This window comes from Macaca thibetana, chromosome 17 (assembly GCF_024542745.1).
Source record: "Macaca thibetana thibetana isolate TM-01 chromosome 17, ASM2454274v1, whole genome shotgun sequence".
In the NCBI taxonomy this organism is placed as follows: Eukaryota; Metazoa; Chordata; class Mammalia; order Primates; family Cercopithecidae; genus Macaca; species Macaca thibetana.
The window spans coordinates 55747744-55771064 of record NC_065594.1 but is presented as its reverse complement, the minus strand read 5'-3'; the positions used below and the strand labels follow the sequence as shown (position 1 = coordinate 55771064).

At 39.7% G+C, this 23321-nt stretch overlaps 1 protein-coding gene across 8 annotated transcripts in view; it reads right to left on the bottom strand.

Annotated features, from left to right (window-relative positions):
• Positions 1-10454: 10454 nt before the first annotated feature.
• LMO7 (LIM domain 7) overlaps positions 10455-23321 on the bottom strand; it is a 217731-nt gene continuing 204864 nt past the window's right edge. For 6 of the 8 annotated variants that reach the window (XM_050766421.1, XM_050766426.1, XM_050766425.1 and 3 more), the window contains 5 exons: positions 19865-20078; positions 15775-16071; positions 13786-13894; positions 12540-12642; positions 10455-11212 (listed from right to left, as the gene is read on the bottom strand). In XM_050766421.1, coding sequence (XP_050622378.1) covers positions 11190-11212; positions 12540-12642; positions 13786-13894; positions 15775-16071; positions 19865-20078 — 746 coding nt within the window. In that variant the 3' untranslated portion in view covers positions 10455-11189. The remainder of the gene's footprint in view (positions 11213-12539; positions 12643-13785; positions 13895-15774; positions 16072-19864; positions 20079-23321) is intronic. The other 2 variants (XM_050766419.1, XM_050766424.1) reach the window with 1 other exon arrangement.

The window sequence follows — 23321 nt, the reverse complement described above, 5'->3', positions numbered from 1 at the left end:
ATAAATTTGTTCAAACCCTGATAAAATATATCATTTGAAAATAGTTTTAAACATATTAATTTCTGATGAGAATTTTTATGCATGAAATAGTTTGTTTGCAAAAAATGTATAACAACGGGAACTTTTTTTGTTTGTTTGTTTGTTTTTGAGATGGAATCTGGCTCTGTCACCAGGCTGGAGTGCGCGATCTCGGCTCACTGCAACCTCTGCCTCCCAGGTTCAAACGATTCTCCTGCCTCAACCTCTTGAGTAGATGGGTCTGCAGGTGCACGCCACCACGCCCAGCTAATTTTTATATTTTTAGTAGAGACGAGGTTTCACCATGTTGGCCAGGATGGTCTTGCTCTCCTGGCCTTGTGATCTGCCCGCCTCTGCCTCCCACAGTGCTGGGATTACAAGCGTGAGCCACCGCGCCCGGCCACAATGGAAACTTTTAAAATACTAATTTTGAAAACAGTCTATCACATTTCTTTCAAAATGTTTTCCTATTTATTTTTAAATGGTGACATTTATCTGGCAAGAAAATATAATTCAGTTTGTATTTGTATTTTAAATATCTGTCAGGGAAACTATGACAACCATTTATCAAGGAAAAGTTCAACACATTTGGAAAGCGCTTTTTTTGAAAAATAAAAAATGCAGAACATTTTCAACTATGGCCAAAGTAATGAAAACAAAGCCACCCCACAATTTTGTAACAAAACAAAATGTTCAAGGTCATTCTTCATCTCATTACAAAGTGTTATTCTACTCTAGTAAAGACCTCGTTTTTATAAAATTAACCACATTTATAAAGTTCTGGCTTCCATTTCTTTAAGGCTAAAACTAGCAACAAATTATGCAGTAAAAACAGTATGTTAGTAATGATAAAATCTGAGGCTATCTAAAACTTTGTTCTGGAATCCTTGTATTCCAAAATAGTTATTCCATCAATGTTAAGTAAGCTTACAATTTTATCATAGTTTTTAATAAAGAAGTAACTTATTGTTTAGTATTTGTCTTCTGGAATGTTTTTCTTTGGATGGCTCATTAATAGTAGCAGTTCTTGTATTTTGTCAACAGAATTTTGCAAATACCATAAGCTATGATAGGGACAAACACACTATGTAGCAAACCTCCCACACTGAATTATTTGTTCTCATACTCATTTCTTCTGAACTTCAATGTTTTCTGTGCATCTTCCAGCAAAATTTGCTGACAAAGGCATCTCCATGTTATTTTCAATATGTTATTTCAGTCATTTTAACCTCAGGAAGTTTAAAGGAAGGAAGAGCAAAGAAAGGTATTCACCTCTGTCATCTGCTACTACGTAATAAAATATCAGAAGCTTCTAAACATCTATCATTACAGATAGTATATTATATCCTATCAGGATAGGTTGAAATCTTACTTGACTTTAAACATCACTGAAAAAAACTGTAGGAGTTTTTCTTCATGTTTTTCCTGCTTAGTTTTTAAACATCTTGCTTGCAAGATGATGCCACAATACATCACAACATGCTGAAAGCAAATGATCAAGAGAGGGCACCCGTATTAACCTCTGCACAGTATGGAACTCCCATTTGCCTTCAGAATATATCATGTTCTCTATACCACGTGTGACAAACCCAGCCAAAAAGGTATATGTGTGTCAATCCTTCCACGAGTGATTAGAAAAACTTAAAATTTTTACTTTCAAACATATAAATACGCATAAGTGTACTAATACTTTCTTCCTACAAATATAAATAAATCATCTTGCACTTCATTTTGGACAGCACTAACCATAAGAAATGAGTTATGTTCTGACCAAACAAGCATTGTAGAGGTCATTGAAATAATCACTATCCCACTGAAAATTAGGTCTTACAGAGATTACAAGTGCCATTTCATATCTCTTCATGATGAGCACACATTTATAATAAAGACAATTTAAGAAAAACATTAATATTTATAGTCAAAATCATATTAATGTACTCCCCTTAAAGAAGCAGAGCAGCGAGGGGAAGATACTCATGTTTTTAGTTGGTAAATATCAAAGTGACTGTGGTATGCTGAATCACGTCTCTCCAAAGATGTTCTCCTCCTAATCTGTGGTACCTATGACTATGTTACCTCACGTGGCAAAGGGACTTTGTAGGTGTGGTAAAGGATCTAAGGGTAGAGATGACGTTTTGCTGACAGAGCAGGCTTGTTGACCCAAAGAAGTCACACATTGGGGGTGAAGGGATGGGTGTTGACACTGCATACTGGGTAGGCTGTGCTGCAGACACCTTCTAGCCATGGGCCAGATAGGAAAGTGGACACCCCAGAGGAGAGTGTCATGAAAGGCTAACTTATTAGAAAGACCACACAGATCAATAGGGACTGCAGCGAACATCGCTATAAAAAGCAGGGAGAGGCTGGGCGTGGTGGCTCATGCCTGTAATCCCTGCACTTTGGGAGGCCGAGGTGGGTAGATCATGAGGTCAGGAGATAGAGACCGTCCTGGCTACGGTGAAACTCTATCTCTACTAAAAATACAAAAACTTAGCCGGGCGTGGTGGCGGGTGCCTGTAGTCCCAGCTGCTCAGGAGGCTGAGGCAGGAGAATGGCATGAACCTGGGAGGCAGAGCTTGCAGTGAGCCGAGATTGGGCCACTGCACTCCAGCCTGGGCGACAGAGTGAGACTCCGTCTCAAAAAAAAAAAAAAAAAAAAAACAGGGAGAGCAAAGGGCTTCCACAGGCCCATGACACTGTCACCATGCAAACATACCAGTGCTTAGATGCCACCAGTGGGGGAAGGAGAGAGGGAGGAAAAATTCTGATTTGACTGGATTTAAATCAGAAGCAGCTGTAGAAAAGAAATAGAGAAAACTAGATTTGTGCGTCCTGCCTTCAGATGGAATGGAATGCCAAACAGATAGTAAGTCCAAGTATAGAAAAATTAATGCTAGTTTTCATAACTTTGTTAATGTTGATTTTCATAATTTTGGCAAGGTAGCATGAAAATACTGTATCCCTAAGAACCCTGGTACACAGAAAGCACTCAACAAACACTACTAAGGAGAACTCAGGAGGGCTAGAGGGTCTTTCCTGCCTGAGGAAAGACTTTCACACATGCAGAATAAAGGCATCGTGAACATTCCAAACCTGATCAGATATTTAAACTTGAGATGGCTTCAAAAGCAGCATTCTATGGCTAAGAGATCCTAGACGGCTAGTCTGATTTGAACGTAGGACTGGATTCAAGAGCATACATAACTGGAGGGCTGGACCCAGGAGTCCTTCTGGCCGTCTTTGATGGATGTTTTCCTGCTGCTGTGAAACAGGTCGAAAGGGTAAATGAGCTGCTGACAAATGCAGGGGGAACTCTCTATTTTAGCCTGAAATGGCAACACAGAGATCAATGCCTTGCATGTCGGTCTGTGACACCTAATTCATTATAGATCTAAGAAAGCACTTTGGGGAGTGGGGCAAAACCAGGAACAGCAAGTAGCACACAAAAATATCTTAAGTTAAAATCCTGGATATAACGTAGAAAAAAACTGCTGCATTGTTTTCCTGATTCTAATGGGCCTCTCCTAGGGAATTTTGAGTAAGTCCTATTTCCTTTCCAATCGAATTTTAATGGCAAAGATTCATGATAATCTTCCACAGAAATATTGTTGTGAAAAATCCTTCTCTATAAAGAGGTTTGAGGATCTTTACAGTGAAAGTAGCAAAGAGCTTTACACAGAGTTGTCAAACAACATTCAAGTCACTTAATAGGTCACTTAAAACTGTATTAAACAATACCATGGGATATTGGCATGTAAAATCCATAAAGTGTTTAAAATTTAATCACAAAAGGATGAGTATTAGTTTCATGATTTACTTTCATGAGCTTTTATGTAAGAAATTTGAACAAGTATATTCCTCATGCTTTACAAGCATTCACAAATTACCAGGTTCCCAATGTTTCACCTGTTACAATAAGCTGATCTTTTATCTTTTCTAGAACACATCAAATTTTCAGATAACTACTCGTACACATGATCCTTGTTGGGTACAATTGAAGGAAAGATCCTTGTCCCCTCTCCTGTTCTCCCTATATTGTTTAAGAAACTCACTGAAAATAAGACAAAGTCTTGCATAAAGCAAATACTCAGTAAATATTTTTTAGATAATTCATGATGCCTAACAATGGTAAACATTGTGGTTGACTCCAACATTCATTTCATCACACTCCCATCGGTTAGCAATAACATGATCGTAAGCTGGTCTTCACTGAAGGTCATGATTGCCTTGAGAATGGGATTACCCTTGGTTCAAAAATGGACAAATAACTCAAGTCTGGCCAATGAGAACAAAAATATTTTGCTGAAAGCTTCTGGGAAGTTTTCCTACACACTTGAGAGCACTAACCAGTCAGTCTCTCTTCCAGTAGATAATAACAAGGAAGCATAAAGCCCTTCACTTGTCTTGCAGCTATGGTCATAACTAGCCTCAGGATCAGGACAACAATGAGAATGGCCAAAGAGCCTGAGATGAACATGCTTTTTTTTTTTTTTTTTTTTTTTTTTTTTTTTTGAGACAGAGTCTCACTCTGTCACCCAGGCTGGAGTGCAGTGGCGCGATCTTGGCTGACTGCGACCTCTGCCTCCCAAGTTCAAGCGATTCTCCTGCCTTAGCCTTCCAAGTAGCTGTGACTACAGGCACAGGCCACCACGCCTGGCTAATTTTTTGTATTTTTAGTAGAGACGGGGTTGCACCGTTAGCCAGGCTGGTCTTGAACTCTTGACCTCATGATCCGCCCACCTGACCTCATGATCAGCCTCCCAAAGTGCTGGGATTACAGGCATGAGCCACCATGCCCGGCATGAATATGCTTCTTTAATGACGTTATTGAACTGCTGAATGAATCAGCCTTCTCGACTTCCTATTAGATAAAGAAATACACTTCTTTATATTTAAGTCAATTTGAGCATGCGAATGAATACATTAACGGACATTTCTTTTACTGTTTAAACCCAATCCCCTATTTTCCAGCTACCTTTAGACATTTTTAAATGTATGTCCACCCTGTGGTATGTTCTATCCAAAACAGGACTTTTCTCCACCCTCAACAAATATCTAAACTACCCAGGCTTCAGGTCCCAAAGTTATTCATTTGTCTTTTGGTCCAGTTCATGGATACATTGTCACCCAGAACAGCGACCCCCAACCTTTTTGGGACAACAGATAGGTTTCATGGAAGACAATTTTTCCACAGACGGGGTGGGCGGGATGGTTTCGGGATGAAACTGTTCCACCTCAGATCATCAGGCATTAGATTCTTATGAGAGAGCAAGCTAGAACCTTTGGATGGGAGGTTCACAGTAGGGTTCACGCTCCTATGAGAATTTAATGCTGCCGCTGATCTTACAGGAGACGGAGCTCAGGCAGCAACACTCACTTGCCCACTGCCCACCTCCTGCCATGCTGCCAGGTTCTTAACAGGCTACGGACCAGTACCAGTGCACAGCCCAGTCAATGGGGATCCCAGCCCAAAGTATCTCGAGCGATCTGCTCATGACTCTGCAAAACAGGCCAACTCTGTAAGGCTCAGCAGGAGTACAAAGGAAGGGAAGAATCACTGGGATGTTTATCTTAATTCAAATAATATTTTGCTCCTTCCACTTGATCTGTTAAGATTGTATTTGCCCTTAAATATGTAGTTTAAACATCACCTCTGCTGTGAAGCCACTTCCTCACATACTGTCTCTCACAGGCCGTGTCTCTTCTACCATGTACTAGGATACTTTGGGTATATGCCTCTCTTCCCTCTGTGAGAACGACGATTGTTTCATATTCATCATATAAACTCCTAGTATCCACACGTTTCATGAAGAAGAATCTGGAAGTTGTTTTCCTGCCTCCTATCCATGGACTTTAAGCAAAAATTAGTTTTTGTTTTTTTTTTTTTTTCAATTACTGACATGAACTGGGACTTGCATTAGCATGCCTTCTAATCCCTCCTCCAGATTGTGAGGACGGATGTTAAAGTGCAAAATAAAACAAGTAAAATCTCAACCCTGAGACACCCCATTAGGCATGTCTCTCAACTCTAGCAAACAGGCAGTAGTTACCATTCTGTGCCTATGCATTGAAATTCAGAGAGTTTCACCCTTTTTGGCTAGTTTTCACTCTTACATAAACATTTCAAGTAAAATGCTAAGATTAAATTCTTAAGCAGAACAAATTCAATTTTTCCGCTTTCCTTCCTAAGTTTGGCACTGAAGATATTCCATGCCTTCACATAGAGGGTAAAATCACCTTCTCTCCTCCTCTACATTCATGCCAACCCAGAAGCATTTGTTTTCTCAGGAACACTGGAAGAAGAAATCATTCTTCTCTCTACTCTGCTCCCTTGTTTCTGCCCATAGAGGGAGGAGTGACAAACATCACCCTCTTTGGGAAAGACTGAATGTCAGAAGTGGCCACTCATATGTGGCCTGCACCCTCAACTATTCTTTAACCTTGTCTTCAAAGCTGCCTGTCCACAGGCCACTTGCAGTCCTCTGTCCTCCATGTGGTTAGCCCACAGGTACAGAGGACAAGGGCCCTTCTCTTCGATGCTCCGTCATTAAGCTCAATCCAAGTGGGAAGTTGTCCAGCAGAAAAGACGCTGGTATTTCCCATCCTTCCCTCCTATAAAAGGTTCTCTATTGGCTCAGCACTGAGGAAAGATGGGTTTAATTACCTACACACATGTAATTCTCAAACGTATCAACTGAAGAAATGAACGGCTAAAGAATACACCTGAACCTACTGCCTGTAAGTCAAGGATATGGAGATGTAGGTTTCAGGAATATTTATGACATCCCAAAACAAAGAACTTGGTCAGATCCAATAGCTTATGTCTACAACCCCAGCACTTCGGGAGGACGAGGCAGGAGGACTGCATGGGCCCAGGAGATTGAGGCTGTGGTAAACTATGATCACCTGGGTGACAGAACAAAATGCAATCTCTAAATCAATCAATCAATCACAAAACTAGCTTATGCCTTAATATGGCATCTAGACAGCAATTTTTTATTCAGCTTCTCCCTGCTTCCCACAAAGCATAAACACATTGAAAATAAAAAATTCTTAATGCTAAGATTTCAAACTGGCAAACTAAGGCTGGAACCTAGAGGGGATTTCCATCAACTACCACGTAGCTGAACTATGTGTCAAAACTTAAAGAACAAAGCTTGTTTGTAGCTTGAAATCAGACAGATTGGCCCGCCTCTTGGTTAAAAGACCTAGGGTTTGTATCAGAACATTGCAGAGCAGAAATGGCCCCCAACTGACCAGCTCTGCACCTCTGAGGCAGATAGGGTAGCCTCAACCCCAAAACCTTTATTTCCACAATATTCTGTGATCCTCAGAAATTGTAGGGCAGAGGGAGGAGAAAGATCACATGTGTGTTGAGGTGACATACAACACACTGGGAAGTGCAGCTCTGGCTGCTAGTACATTATAGGGAAGGGTACAGACAGTAAGTGGCCTAGAGATGGCTTTCTATGTTACCCTTCAGCTCGTCTCTCTGGGAAAACTAGGCAAGAGCATCAGGTCCATTTACGAGGCACTGAAAACTGGGCCAGCTACCACATACATGAGGAGCCCCCAACTGAACCTTTGAGAAGGACAAAATCAAACACAAACATGTGTATGATCAGGGGGAAAGCACATTGCAAACTGATTTCCAGTGTCAACTCTCGGGCCTAATTTCTATTGGATCTCTGGGAAGTATTTGACACAACAGGTCTCTCCCTCCTTAAAATATGGTCTTGACTTGGTTTCCAGGGCACCAGGGTCTTGGTTCTCTCTCCTGCTCACTTTTCTGCATCTCTGATCGCTACTGCTGGAGGGCCTCAGGATTCAGTCCTTGGACATCACCTCCACTCTAGTTACAGTCAGATTCCAGGTGATGTCCCCCCAATTCTCAGCTGAAATTCCATCTACATACTGATGACTCTATATTTACATCCCCAGCCTGGGTTTCTCCCTTGCATAGCCAGCTGCCTACTCAATGCTGCTACTGAGGTATCTGATAGATTGCTCAGCCTCACTATGCTTAAAAACCAAATCTCGGATCACCCTACCCGAATGTGCTTTACCTGTAACCATCTCCATTTCTGAAAAAGGCAATTCCATTTTTCCAGCTCCTCAGGCCAACATTTCAGATTCATTTTTGACTCCGCCTTGTCTTTTGCTTCATCCAATCTATGATCAAATTCTACCAGCTTCACCTTCAGGACACACACACACACACACACACACACACTACAATCTTCCCTCTCCTCACTACCTCCCCTACACCCACCCGGTTGAAGTAAATGTCTTTTTCCTGGGTCATTTCAATAGGCTCCAAACTGGTCTCCCTGCTTTTGCCTGTCCTTCTGCAGTCTTGTTCATACAGCAGTCTGTAGCAGTCCTTTTAACACATCCGTCAGTTCGTTTCTCTGCTCAGAACTCTCCAGTGTCTTCTTCCATTCAAAGTAACAGCCCGTGTCCTGCAACGATTGCTGCTCTGTGCCCTCCACTTCCCCATGGCTCCTAAACCCTCCACACTCACTCCACTCAACCACACTTGCTTCCTGGACACACCAGATACTCTCCGGCGCCAAGACTTGTCACTTGCTGTTCCCTGTGTCTGGAATGCTTTTCCATCAAGTCTCTGTTTGTTCCTTCATTTCTTCAGGCTTTGGCCCAAATATCAAAAGGCTGTCCCTGACCACCTGTATAAAAAGCACTGTCAAACTTCCATTTCCAGCACTTGCATCTTTCTTACCCAGTATTTGTTCTTTGTTGCTGTCATCATTACCTGCATGTTATTTTTTCGTGTATTGTCTTATCACCTCTCTCGATCAGAAAAATAAGACCAGTCAGAGGCAAGACTTTGTATTTCTTCACTGTTCTACCCATGGTGCCGAAAGCAGTGCCTGGAGCATCAAGCATGAATAAAAAAATTTGTTGAAGGGCTGGACTCTTCCCTTGTTCCTAGGTGAAGTAACAAATACCCAGGGGCTTACACAAATGTAGAGTCAGTATCCTAGAAGAAAACAGCTCTGAAAACTGTACTTATAATTTGTACTAACAGAAATGTTATCACTAAGTAAGATAATGTGAGAAATGGGAGAAAAAAAGTCATAAGAAAGCAAGAGCAGATGAAAAGACAAAAGGCTTAGATGAAAAGGAGCAATGGTCAGAAAGGATGTTGGATAAGGAAACTAAAAGATGGCAGAATTAAGGCATCCTCTGGGGACAGTGAAAAACAGAATTAACAGGGCAGATATTGATATCGGTTTCTTCATTCATTTATTCAACCACTGCATATTGAGGGCTGCCTCTGCGTATACGTCAGGCAGAGAACAAGGCAAAAGAAATGTATCTTCATGAACATGCAGAGATGGACAAAGCCCATGTGCTGCTTATAGGAGTCGAAACCAGCAGTGCCTTTCCGGAAACCACTTTGGCAATATATACTATGAGTGTCTTAAGATGCATAATCTCCGAGCAACAATTTTATGTCTATGAAAATAATATAAAGAAAGAGATGATCATAGAGTATCACAGAATTTACATATTTATACATAACCTGCACATATTAAAATGTTTGATCTTAGAAACAACTGAAAAATACACAGTAATGGAATTATCAACTAAATATTACCAAGGCCAAACAATGGAGCACTATGCAACCATGAAAAAAGATAACAATAACTTTAAGAACATGGAAGAATTTACAATTCATACTTATAAATAATTATATGCAGAATGAATTCAAAGACAGAGCTCTTGTCTTTGGAATCTGGGATTCAGAATTATATTCTTTATGCTTTGGGGCATTTCACAAGTTATCCTCAACGAACACATTATTACTTTAACAATAATCAGAGCAAGTACTAAATAAAATTTTTATCTCCCACATTAACATTTCTTATATATTTTAAACCTATTCCAATACAGTTCTCAGTTCCTAGAAATGTCCATTCCACTCACATTATTATAAAAGATTCCAGTAAGTTTAAATTTTTGCTCAAAGCATGTTAGAATTTTGTATCCTTGCATTCCCGCTCCAGATTTTTTAAACAAGAGACTACACTTTTTGCTTTATAGATATTCTAAGCTCACTGTTGTCTTCTCCTTTTATCATGGGGGTAGTAAAAGAAAAGATTTTATTCAAATGATCCAACAATTCATTACCCTCACCATACAAATGTATCCAAAAACATAACTTTATCAAAAATAAAGTTCCTTATTAAAATGTTTCAGTAAACACATCCAGACTGTGGCATAGTCTCGAAGGTATGCACTATGTCAAAATTTGTCAAATTATACACTTTAAATATGTCCAGTGTATTACATCAGTTACACCTTAGTAAAGCTACTGAATAAAACGTAACATCAAAAAAGGCCACATACTGAAATATGACTAAAAGGCCTGAGGTCAGACACATACACAGAAGAAAAAGACAACCCACTCCTTAAATGCATCAGCAAGTTTATTTACAAATGCAATTGAACAGAAAGGCTCACCAGTTTCTGGAGAAGACTTCTAGTATACAAACCATGGTTATTTTTCATTAATGAAAATAAGCAGCTTTCTATTGGTAATTACTTAGCAACATTTCTGGTAAAGAAAATAGAGCTCCCTTCATCAAGCAAATAAATGGTACATTGACTGCATTTTTTAAAAATCAGAATACATAGGTAGAAGGAAGGATACAGAAAGCACATTTGGGGATAGATTTTAATGAAATTTTCCAAATGGTTCTGCATTAATTTAGAATACATTACAATAAACAGAGCAAATGCAATTATGTATTTATATTAACTATTTCAAATAATGTTTAAGAACCTTTTTTAAAAAAACAATAAAATACCCTCTTCAAAACACCACTAACTAGAAAGTCAAACTAGATCATTATCTGCCTCAAAAATATTCTTAAGTTCTTATTTTTTCCCTTGTGCTCTCAAGATGCTGAATTCAACAGGTAAATACTGCACTTTTCCCCACACACAATTACCTTATAAATAAACAACAAAAATACTGGTTCTACCAAGACTACAATGCTTCTATGCAATCTAAAGAGGCAAAAAAGTTATTCTTTAAAAAAAAAAAAAGGCAAAAAAGACATACAACACATAGTTATAGATCTACACGAGCAGCAACCACCTCTTCTTCTATCTGCAACAGTGCTTTCGTATGGAGGTTTACATCACATGGCGGTTGGCCGTCCAGCTGATCAGGCAAGGAGAGAAGAAAGAAAAGTGCTTAGATTCAGAAACGTGAATATTGCCACCTGGGATACATAGCAGTCATCACTCAGAAAGTGGCCCAGTGAGGTAGAAAGAATAACCTGTCACTCACTGTTAAGATAAAGCTAGGCAAATCTCAGTGTCTCGTCTCTGGAATTCTTTATTTGTAAAAATGGAGTAAAAATGAAAATGAACTGCGCACAATAGAAATAAATTACACTCAACTCTCTATTATTTGTCTTGGAGGAGAGAAAAGGCATGGGCAATTTTAAAATGATGATTCCAGAAATCATTTCTATTTGGCTTTGGAAATCAATGAGAGAGAGAAAAACACACGCACATACACACACCCCCACCAGTACATGCCCAGCCTTGACTTTCTCCAACCTCAGTGCCAGCATCCAGGAAAGGACTGGACAGCTGCAGCAGGAAGGCTCAGAACCCACCGACAGACAAAAGAGAGTTGACTGGGCTTAAACCATTTCCAAAGCACTCTTCACATAGGGGCCATATAAATACCTCAGAGTTCAAAAGCAAATGGTTTTGCTGATACCACTTGTAACACCCTTTCACAATAAGGAAGAAACACACGTTACCAGCATCAAGGTTTAAAATATAAACAGCAGTAAAGGTTGTCTTGCTGTAGCTATACACAACACACACCCTAGTTACGCTAGCCTGCCTTTGATAACACACAAACACATGCTTAGATGCAAAGTAGCATTTGAAGTTTTTTGAAAAACTCTTTTCCAAAAATGACACTGAAACACCATAGTTAATACTTTCCTATTAAAATTATATATTGACATATTATATATTAACATAAAGCACAGACTGACTTATTTTGTATTACATAGAACAATATTTTTTAAAGTTGGTCATATTCTAAATCACATAATCAGAGCCCATTGTTAAATAATAGAAGTAAGTTGATGAGAGACCAATCTTTAGTCAAGAAACAGATTATAGCCTAAATAGAAAATTCATTGAAGTGTTTTGGTTTCTTTGTCTTCTTGAGTCATTAAGGGTCTCTGAGGACTCTGGGCAGATGATGCAAGACACCACCCTGACTCTCGGACTCTGTTCCTCTCCATTCCTTGGCCTCACAACCCACTCCTATGTAGCTGGAACCCTGAGCAGTGGCCCATTCACTATACACACTCTTTGAGGGGAACACACTACAATTCTTGAAACCTGGACTCCTACGGCAGTGAACTTGGAGGGGAGCTGGCTGCAGGTTCAGGAAAATGCATGGGAACCCGTGGTCTCCTTAAAAGGCAAGAAATTTTCTCTCTGATTTGCTCTCTTACATTTGAATCTGAGATAGCAGTCGTTGCAGTACAGCTGGTGGTTTCTGATTCTGACTTCAGCTCCCGAGGAAGAGCCTCCGAGGTCACACTCACAGGCAACACACTGGGGAACAAAGAAAAAGAACATCCAAAGTCAGTGAGCTCAAGAAAGCTTGGGGCACTCCTCGGGATGGGGGAGAAATGAGCAGAATGCTACTTCTAAGCTCTTAGATACATTTCAGCAAAGACAAAAAAAAAAAAAAAAAAAAGGCTGAAAGATGATTAGTAGATTAAAATCAAGCCCGCCAGATAAGATGCTAAAGAATTCATAAAGCCAATATTAAGAGCCGAGATGACCAGTCTAAATACATTCCCCCAAAATAGAAATCATTTGCTGATTGACTTAAAGAAATTTAGTTTTATCCCGCCAGAGGAATGGCAGGTAAGGCCCCCCATGAAAGAACTGGCCAGAGTGAATGAAGGCTGGGTCGTGGCACTCCACCCTGGGGTGGGTCGCTCCCAGTGTCCCTGCTGCACTAGTTTAGCAAGTGCTCCCACACAGCGCCTCACTTCAAGGCTGGATATTTCGATTCTATGTGCCCAAACTCTAATTATCTTGACTCATTCTGCTCTGCCTAGGAACAGCCCAAGCCAGCAATGTACAAGCTTAAACAAGCTGTGGTCTGTGGGCCTCCAGGATCAACAACCGGAATCCTTCTCTGGCCCAATGCAAGCTCAAGAATCAAACAGATATGTCTTTAGAGACAGAGATTACAAAACCAAACAATTAAAGCCTTAGTTCCTTCTTATGTGCAAAAACCTATCAGGTATAAACAGGCTGTGCAATTATAAAAATAGCTACAATGGTAATGGTTTTCCTTACATGTTCTTCCTACTGAAAGCTAGGCTTTCAGACCCTGTGATAATTGCATGTGTCCCTGACCTTAACAACACTAGCAGGTTATTGATATATTTCAAGTATGCCTCTGACAGCATCTTAGAGAAAGCAACTTATGTACTGTAAATTTATAGAATTCTAACAGATTAGAAATAGAAAATGCAAAATTTTTCCAGATTTAAGTTTTAAAACAAGGTTCAAGATTTGAGAACTAGGGGGAAGCAAGCAATTTGTGATTCAAATGCAGCACAGATTGACGAATACAGCACCTAGCTTGTTAGTGGCACATCTACACCCAGCGGCTCGAAGAAGCCATGCGCTCTCGAAGCAAAGCTTTACAGGCCTGCAAGCTGTTTGTCTCAGTCTCACCTTAAAACAATGCAAATGATAACAAAGACCCAGGGACTCGATGATCATGGCGGCTCCTTTGCCCAGAATGTTATTGCAGTAGGAGCATATGCGCTTCCCACTGACTGACCTAGATGCAGAACAAGAATGGAATGGAGGCTTTCACCTGGGCAGCTCAAGATTCTTCTTTAAAAGTCACACTCTGCTATTAACATTGATAATAATTTAAGAAAAGCTCTATACATATATCTGTGGGAGAATAACTTTTTACCAGCCAACGAAAGAATGCCTTGATTATACTCTAACCTTGAACCATCTCCATGGCAGCTCTGAGACCCTTGACACCGATTCACATAAATGAGCAATTTCAGTGTAATTAGTCCATCCTGCAATTTCTGATACTATCCTCCTTTGATCACGTCTGTATTCAGCCATAGCTGCCTCTCATCTCATCCACCTACATCTTCTTGCCAGTTAAACCAAAGCACACAATGTTGATCATGTCCTCCTACCCCCTCAGAACACCAAAAGGGTGGCCCCAACTTTCTTCGAGAGGCTTTGCAAGTCCTCTGTGACCTATTTTTCTCAGCCTTAGTTTTCACCCTCTTTCTTGGTCCCCCAGTTTTCTAGTTACAGAGAAATGTCAGTGCTTTCCTGACTGTGCCTCTGGCTTAGAGGATTGTCTCTGCAGGGAAGGAAACGAAAAGTACCTGATGGCTGCCATGGACAGAGGGAAGGAGGATTTCTACTCCACTTTTGTATACAGGTCTTTTCTCCTCTCCCGGTTGGTAAGGCGGCACCCGTTCTTCCACGCCTCTGCACCCCCACAGAATGAGCACAGCGCTTAAGAGGGCACCTCCTAGATCAGGACCTTCTTAGGTCACAAAAGCCCTCAGTCCATCCCTCTGCTCTCCCAGAATGGGTCTCTCAGTCAGTAAACGGGTCCCCCTCCTCTAGCTTCCTCTCATCCTATAGACTGCACCTCCCCACGGTACCCAAATTTACCCTAAATCTTCACCTCCGTTCTCTCAATTCAAACTCATTGATACACACTTTATATCCTGGTACGTGTAAAATTATTTTGGATTTATATAAAACATGTTTTCTTATGAAAGTCTCTTATCTGATAGCTTTAAAAAGTCTCAATATTAATCAATGTGTTTCTACTTTGAAGTATCCCATTTGTGATGGAAAGGAGTACATGCCAACAGCACTCTCTTGGGGTGAGGAGCGCAGCACTGCCCGATGTATTTACATGAGGCATGAAAGATCTGTGGAGAAGCTACCCAGACCTAAAAACCCAAGCAGGGCTGATACCTGAGCTTCACTCCATATAAAATATATAAAAGAAAAAAAAAAAAACCACCCTATCATAACATATACACTTCCCACACCATATGCCCTAGCAAATTCAGCTGATGTAGCCTGAACAAAATGTGGGCAAACAGAACGCCCAAGCGATGATTTTGGCAATCAAAAACCCCAAAAGCAAGATATATCCGACTTCACATTTTTTTAATCCAGCTAGTTCGAAATCCCCCAGATGATGGAGCATGCCCGGAAAAGCACTGTAATGCTCTTCTTTTACACTCAGTTCCTTGAGTTTGTATGACACTGTCATGAAAATAGTTATTTGACAATACTGCTTCCACTCAGAAATTTGAGAAGCATTTGTGAGCTGCTGTATGTTCTCATGATTCCACACCGAGAAGTATTCAGGCACGTCTTACATCCAAGACACTGACCACAAGCACAGGCAAATGAGACGGTGGCAACAAGTAGACACCTTCAGTCTCCAGTGGCTTCACAAGACATCCAGAAATGCTCTTAGAGTTGCATGGAAAGGTATTAAGCAAGCCTTCATTGATTTCATACTAGAATACCAAATCTGACACCTTTGAAAGGGCTTCTTTTTCTTTTTCACTGGAAAACTTGGACAGGATTTGGGGGATATTTTAATGAAAAAATACCCAAGACTAAGAGAAGAAAGAGAAACGGCAAGGGCCTCACCTGTTGCGCAGCTGAGAGCCTGACTGTGAAGTTGAAGGGGAATGGCTTCTCGGGGTGGGGGACTGTGCGGTGGCCACACCTGTGGTGGAGGTCTTCACAGGGCCGGCTGAAGGCGGGGGCACGCTGGAGGAGGGGTTCCGCATGTAGGGGCGGTTTGATGTGGACACCAGCTGAGGTGGTGGGCGACTAAAGTCTTGCACGGAGGAAGAGGCATAGAATCCTGTGGGCTGATTGAGCCAAGGGGGCTGTCTCCAAGAATTGGACCGAGGGGAGTCCAGGTTATCTAAAGATTCGCCTCTGAAACACAAAAAAGACTCGTCCAAATAATGTGATATGTTCAACTAGAAATCTGTTTAATTCATCATTCCATTCATTAAAAATCCATTTTATATATTTTGTATGTGGGTATTATCTCAGTATTCTAGTTACATATACAGATGTTCCTTGATGTATGATGATGGGGTTATGTCTCAATAAACCCATCATAAGTTGAAAATATTGTAAGTCAAAAATGCTTTTATTTCACCTAAACCACCATACGTCGTAACTAAGCCTAATCCACCTCAGTCATGCTTAGAACACTTACCTTAGCCTACAGTTGGGCAAAATCAAGGAACACAAAGCCCATTTTACAATAAAGTATCAAGTATACAATTTACTGAATATCATACTGGAAGTAAACAACAGACTGGTCATACGGGTACTCAAGGTATAGTTTCTACAAACGCTTATCACTTTCACGTCATTGTAAAGTCAAAAATCTTAAGTCAAACCACTGAAAGTTGAGGACCACCTGTAAAATTATCTTTAACAAGTAAAACTGATTTTCATCATCAGTGGCATCAGGTTTCATAGCCAATCAACCTTCTTTTTTAAAATCTGTTTTCTTTCCAACTTTTATTTTAGGTTTAGGGGATACACGTGCAGGTTTGTTACGTGGGTCAATTGAGTGTCATGGTGGTTTGGTGTACAGATTATTTTATCACCCAGGTAATATGCGGACTACCAGAGAGGTGGTTTTTCAATCCTCAACCTCCCACCCTCCACTCTCAAGTTGGCCCTGGTGTCTACTGTTTCCTTCATTGTGTCCATATGTATTCAATGTTTAGCTCCCACTTTCAAGTGAGAACACCTTCGTTTATTTTTATTTACTCAGGGCTCAGGTAAAACAATAAATACCAACCACCAAAGAAAGAAATATAATAAGAAAAATATTTTTAAAATAAGAGCTAATATTCTACTAAGTCTAAGAAGATTGACACCCTTTAAATCTTCAACAGTTTAGACATAGCAAATATAAAGTCTTTTAAAAATTCAAAGAAATACATTTTAAGAGCTTAAATATGACAAGCATTAGGTTAATACTTTCACAAAAATATTAACATTATTGAATCTTCACGACACTAAGATTTTTTTTAATCTCATAGAAGTGAGCTTGTCATAGGAAGAGCCAGTCGGTGGTGGAACTGGCTTTCAAACCCAAGTTCTCTAAAACAACCCAGATCATGCCTCCTGTGAAGATTTCATTTACGTAGCACCTGAACCCCTAAATGTAGCAGCTGTTTAATGTCCACATTATAAAAGCATTTATCAGTCACTTCCCTTAAAGTACATATGCTTTTAAAATCAGATTTAGCTCCCAAATGGATTTAAATACAACTTTTGCAAAATCTCTCTTAAAATTCATGTACTAACATTAGTGCTACCTACAAAAATGAACTCAAAATTATGAGAATTCGTCTACCTGGTCAAATTTAATTTTATTGCTTTCAAAACTTTTTCTTATCCCAAGCTTGAAATTTTTCTTTTAAATTTTAACATTATAAAAATGATACATTATCATAAGGAGAAAGACTGAAGCTGCAGAGAAACACATCTGAGGGAGAAGAAAAGTCCTTCCTCTCCTGACTCACCTGCCCTAACCCGCAGAGGCAACCACCATTAAATGTGTGTTGTTCCAGACCTTTTCTCGCATATGCAAGCACATATTTACATATACACACAAATTTACATATATAAGTATAGATGTGTCTATATACATATGTAATGTGTTTGTGTTTAACAGTCTTAAACAAATGGATTATTCCACAACAGTTTGCAGTAACTTCATTTCCATTTATTATGTATTATCTTAGAACTATCGTCATTCTGCTCATATGATAGACTGTACTTCAGTGGCCTCCAGTGAACCATACCTTTTGGTATCCACGCCCTTGTGTAGTCTCCTCCCACTGACTCTGGGGTTAGTTACATGACTAATTTGGCCAATGGGGCATCAGCAAACATGATGCACATGGCAGCTTGATAAGCACTTGCTTATTAGGCATTGCCTTGGTGCGAGCTTTTCCTCTTTGAATCCAGGTCCCATGCCATGGGATAGCCCAAAAAACTGTGTGGAGAGGCCTACATGCAGAACACAGGCCCCTCAACTAGTAGCTCTGGCCAAGCTCTCAATGAAGCCTCTACAGCTACAGGGACAGCAAATTACAGCCTACTGCCAAGATAGACACAGTTCACGAGCTGAGACTATTTTTCACATTTTCGAAGAGTCTTTAAAAAAAAAAAAGAATATGCGACAGAAATCTATGTGACCTGCAAACCCTAAATTATTTACTATCTGGTCCTTATACATAAAGACTTACCAGTCCCTGCTGTAAATGACTACAGCTGCTCAAGTGTCCCAGCCAATATCATGCAAATAACTGCCCAGTCAATCGTCAGGACTGTGAGAGATTATGAGTTATTGTCTTAGCTCACTAAATTTGGAGGTGGCGTATTATGTAGCAACACTTTTCTTTCATTCTTCAATAGTCATGCAGTGTTCCATCTTATCAGTATGCCACTGTTTATCGAATAACTACTGAATATCTCCTTACTAGCAGACACTGTGGTTTTCTTTTGCCATTAATGAATAATGTGTAAGTGTACATCCTTGAATATATCTTCGCATATTTATCCAAATATATCCAGAAGATAGAGTGCTAGAAACTACATTGCTCAGAGGGTCAGATATATAAACTTTTGCTTAATACATACTGAAAACCTGTCCAACCAAGTGGAAAGAAGAATTCCTATTTCCATATATAATTGTCAATACTAAATTTAATCAATTTTAACTCTTTACAAATCCAGTGAACAAAAGAGATACATTATTGTTTTAGGACTACTGTTGATCTTTTACGTTTATTGGCTTTGTGTTTCTTTTTCCCATGACCTGTCTTGTTCATATCCCTTTGTCTATTTATTTTATTTATTTATTTATTTTTTTGAGACAGAGTCTCTTGCTCCGTCATCCAGGCTGGAGTACAGTGGCGTGATCTCACGGGTTACAGTGATTCTCCTGCCTCAGCCTCCCAGGTAGCTGGGATTACAGGCACATATCTATTTTTTATAGAGTTGGTAGGGATAATTTTCTGATTTTTACAAAGTTATTAATATACTGAGATAATTAGCTCTTTCTCTGTGATATGTTACAAATAAATTCCCCAGTCCGTTTGTCAGCTAAGAAAATACTGAATCAGAGCAGCTGCATTCATTTACCCAAGATACATCTTTTAAAATGTTCCTGCACTCATTTCCAATTAATATCTATATCTTTATCTCCTTAAAGTTATAAAAATTAGGTTTATCATTTTGTGAACCCAATTATCATGATTCCAATCTAATCATTATCTCATTAGAAATATAAAAATATGAAACTTCTGTTTGTTGAAGTTCAGCAGCCAAGAAAGTTCTAAGAGCAGTGTGCATTATTTAAGAATCTGAACCTCCCTTCAGAACGCCCCGTCCAGATTTCCAACCTATTAACCATGTGATTCTGTCAGTGTCTTTCCTGCTTGAGCCAAAGTTTCCTCATATTAAAAAAAAGAAAAAGAAAAACACTGGAATTATTATCCCTACCTCAATATGTTTTCCTCAGATTAGATGAGGTCATGTAAACTGAGCAACTGGCTGTCTAACACACAATAGTGCCCCAGAGCATTCGCTCTACGTTCCTTTCATCTCTTCTGCCCAAAGCACCAGCATGTCTACAAATTAAATATCTGCCTCACAGTAAAGACAAGAAAACAACTCCTAAGATGTCTCGCACCTTCTCATGATCCCAGGAAGACTAACAGGCTCTTTGTTGACACTGGCACTGCGCTGTCGGATCCAGCTGTTGTCATTGTGAAGGGGTGTTCTCTTCCTCATTTCCTGAAGGATTTGCTGCCTCTCCAACTCTGCTCCTGATGGTACTTGCTCTTTCTTGGAACTCCTCTGTGAAGAGGTCGTGTTCCCAATTCGGTCTAAATATTTATTGCTTCCTAAATTAAAACAAGTCAAAGGCTTTGGGATTAGCACATTTTAAAAGTGACAGTGATGACTGACATCACTAATGATCAGGGGAATGCAAATCAAAACCATAATGTGATACCACCTCACTCCTGCAAGAATGGCCATAATCAACAACTCAAAAAATAATAGACAATGGTGTGAATGCAGTGAAAAGGGAGCACTCCTAAACTGCTGGTAGGAATGTTAACTAGTACAACCACTTTGGAAAATAGTGTGTAGCTTCCTTAAAGAACTATAAGTAGATCTACCATTTGATCCAGCAATCCCACTACTGGGTATCCACCCAGGAGGAAAAGATGTCATTATACGAAAAAGATACTTGCTCACCCATGTTTATAGCAGCACAATTCACAACGCAAAAATGTGGAACCAACCCAAATGCCCATCAATCAATGACTGGATAAAGAGAATGTTATATATATAAAATAATGTATGTGTGTGTATATATATACACACATATATACACACATATATGGCATATACACACACACACATATATATATGACACGGAATAATACTCAGCCATAAAAAGGAATGAATTAATGGCATTTGCAGCAAGCTGGATGAGATTGGAGACAATTATTCTAAGTGAAGTAACTCAGGAATGGAAAACCAAACGTCGTATGTTCTCACTTATAAGTGGGAGCTAGGCTATGGGGATGCAAAAGCATAAAAATGACACAATAGGCCAGATGTGGTGGCTCATGCCTGAAATCCCAGCACTTTGGGAGGCCGAGGCAGGTGGATCACAAGGTCGGGAGATCGAGACCATCCTGGCTAACACGGTGAAACCCCATCTCTATTAAAAATACAGAAAATTAGCCGGGCATGGTGGCAGGCGCCTGTAGTCCCAGCTACTCGGGAGGCTGAGGCAGGAGAATGGTGTGAACCCGGGAGGCAGAACTTGCAGTGAGCCGAGTTCGCACCACTGCACTCCAGCCTGAGCGACAAAGCAAGACTCTGTCTCAAAAAAAATAAATAAAAAATAAAAATAACACAATGGATTTTGTGGACTCAGTGGGAAAGGGTTGGAAGGGGGTGAGGGATAAAAGACTACAAATTCAGCTCAGTGTATACTTCTTGAGAGATGGGTGTACCAAAATCTCACAAATCACCACTAAAGAACTTACTCATGTAACCAAATACCACCTGTTCCCCCAAAAACCTATGGAAATAAAAAAATTTTTAAATAAAAAATACAAATACAAAATGATAGAGAGAGAGAGATGGAGTTGATGTAACAAAAAAATAAAGTGTATTTGAAATTGCAGCCTCAATAAATAAATAAATAAATAATTTTAAAGTGACGGGATAAATCGCCATGGCAGTGCAGCTTAAAATGTGGCTTTGTGCACGTGTGCTAACATTGTCAATTCTCAATGAGGGTACTTCATGAGAACATAAAGTAACTGCCTCCTATTCCAGAAAGTCCAGTTCCACAGTCAGAGCCATACCAGAGAACGCACTTGGGAAAACGAAAAAGGCTGTCCAAAAAGGCAACAATCAGTACTGGTTTCAGTATTACTCAGTTACAAAGTGCTCATCTAGAAATAGTTTTTCTTCCACTCATCCGTTCCTAAATTAAATCAATCAAGAACATGCTCAAACGTTTGCTGTAACAAATCTAAAAGGAAATGGAGTTTTCTTCTCTCAAAAAATGTATACTCCCCTGGGGAGAGAGGACATAAATGCACATATCTCTGGCTAACATGACCCGAGTGTGCACGGTATAAGTTACAACCAAAATTGTAAGAATATGAGCACATTCAATCATCGAAATGGTTTTTGTGAACATGAAAAATACTCAAGCAATTCAAATAATCATCTATAAATGTTATTAGACTTGCTTCTACTCTAAGAAACTGACAGAACTATAATTCGAATGTTGAATTTATTCGTGACAAGTAAGTCAGGTTTTATCCTAAGGACTTTGTCTCTTGGATTTGGCGATTAGTTTCTGATTGGGGTAAAACACCCACAACTTTGACATATCATTCCTGCCTTAATCTGGATTCGGAAATCTCATCTAAGGATTTATTTTCTTTCTTTCTCCACATTTATTGCTACTGCCATTCTTTCAAAATGTATTGTTTGTCTATGCCTTGGTTCATCTTCCAGTAAGCAATGAGCAAGACCAAAGGTTTCTCATACAACTATATTTACATTTGTGTACATACAAAGCTTATCAATTGGGTCAGACTTTAAATAAATGTTGCTTTTTTTTTTTTTTTTTTTTTTTTGACAGAGTCTGCTCTGTCACCCAGGCTGGAGTGCAGTGGCATGATCTCGGCTCACTGCAACCTCCGCCTCCCGGGTTCAAGCGATTCTCCTGCCTCAGCCTCCTGAGTAGTTAGGACTACAGGCATGTGCCACCACGCATGGCTAATTTTTGCATTTTTAGTAGAGTCAGGGTTTCACCATGTTGGTCAGGCTGGCTGGGATTACAGACGTGAGCCACTGTGCCTGGCCTCTTTTTAAAGTGTTGTTTTGGTATAAGCAAGTTTTTAAATCAAATATTTAATAACTTCCACTGCCTGCTATCCAAGAGCTTGCAATGAGTTAATGAAGGGGGAAAACACACATACAAAATAATCCAATTAATGACACAAGCCACAAATATTAACAAGATTATTCTGGAGATTCAGTTGTGGTTACTGAAAGGTCTTGTGTTTACGTTCAGGAGAGAGAATATAATCACTGCAGGTTAAAAATATTTCATGGAATACCAAAGTACTTAAACTATAATTTTAATGGTGGCTAAAGGCAAGTTCAGGGGAGAAGAAATGGAAAATACAAATAGGGAAAGGTAAGACCCGAGGAACCAGATCAGAAAGTATGTGATAAATTGGGAACTGAGAAAGATGATAATGTGGTTATAGTTAAAGACCCCTTAAGGGAAAAGTAGCAAAATTGGCTGGAAAGTTAAACTAGAACCAGATAACGAAGGTCCTAACTGCTCAAAGAAAGGGATAATCATAGAACTGTGAATTCCAATAAAAACTGTAAGTTCTATAAGCTTTAACCAGAGGTCACAAACTAGCTGCCACCAGGCTATTTGGCCTGTAGATAGGTTGGTTTGCTCACAGAGTATTTTAGTTTTTTAAAAAGATCTCTTGTCAGCACATAAAAGATAACACATGAAAACAATTTTTTTTTTTTTTGTACTTTTCTGTTACAACAGGAAGAGTAGGCAATCAGAGGCTTGCCTTCTC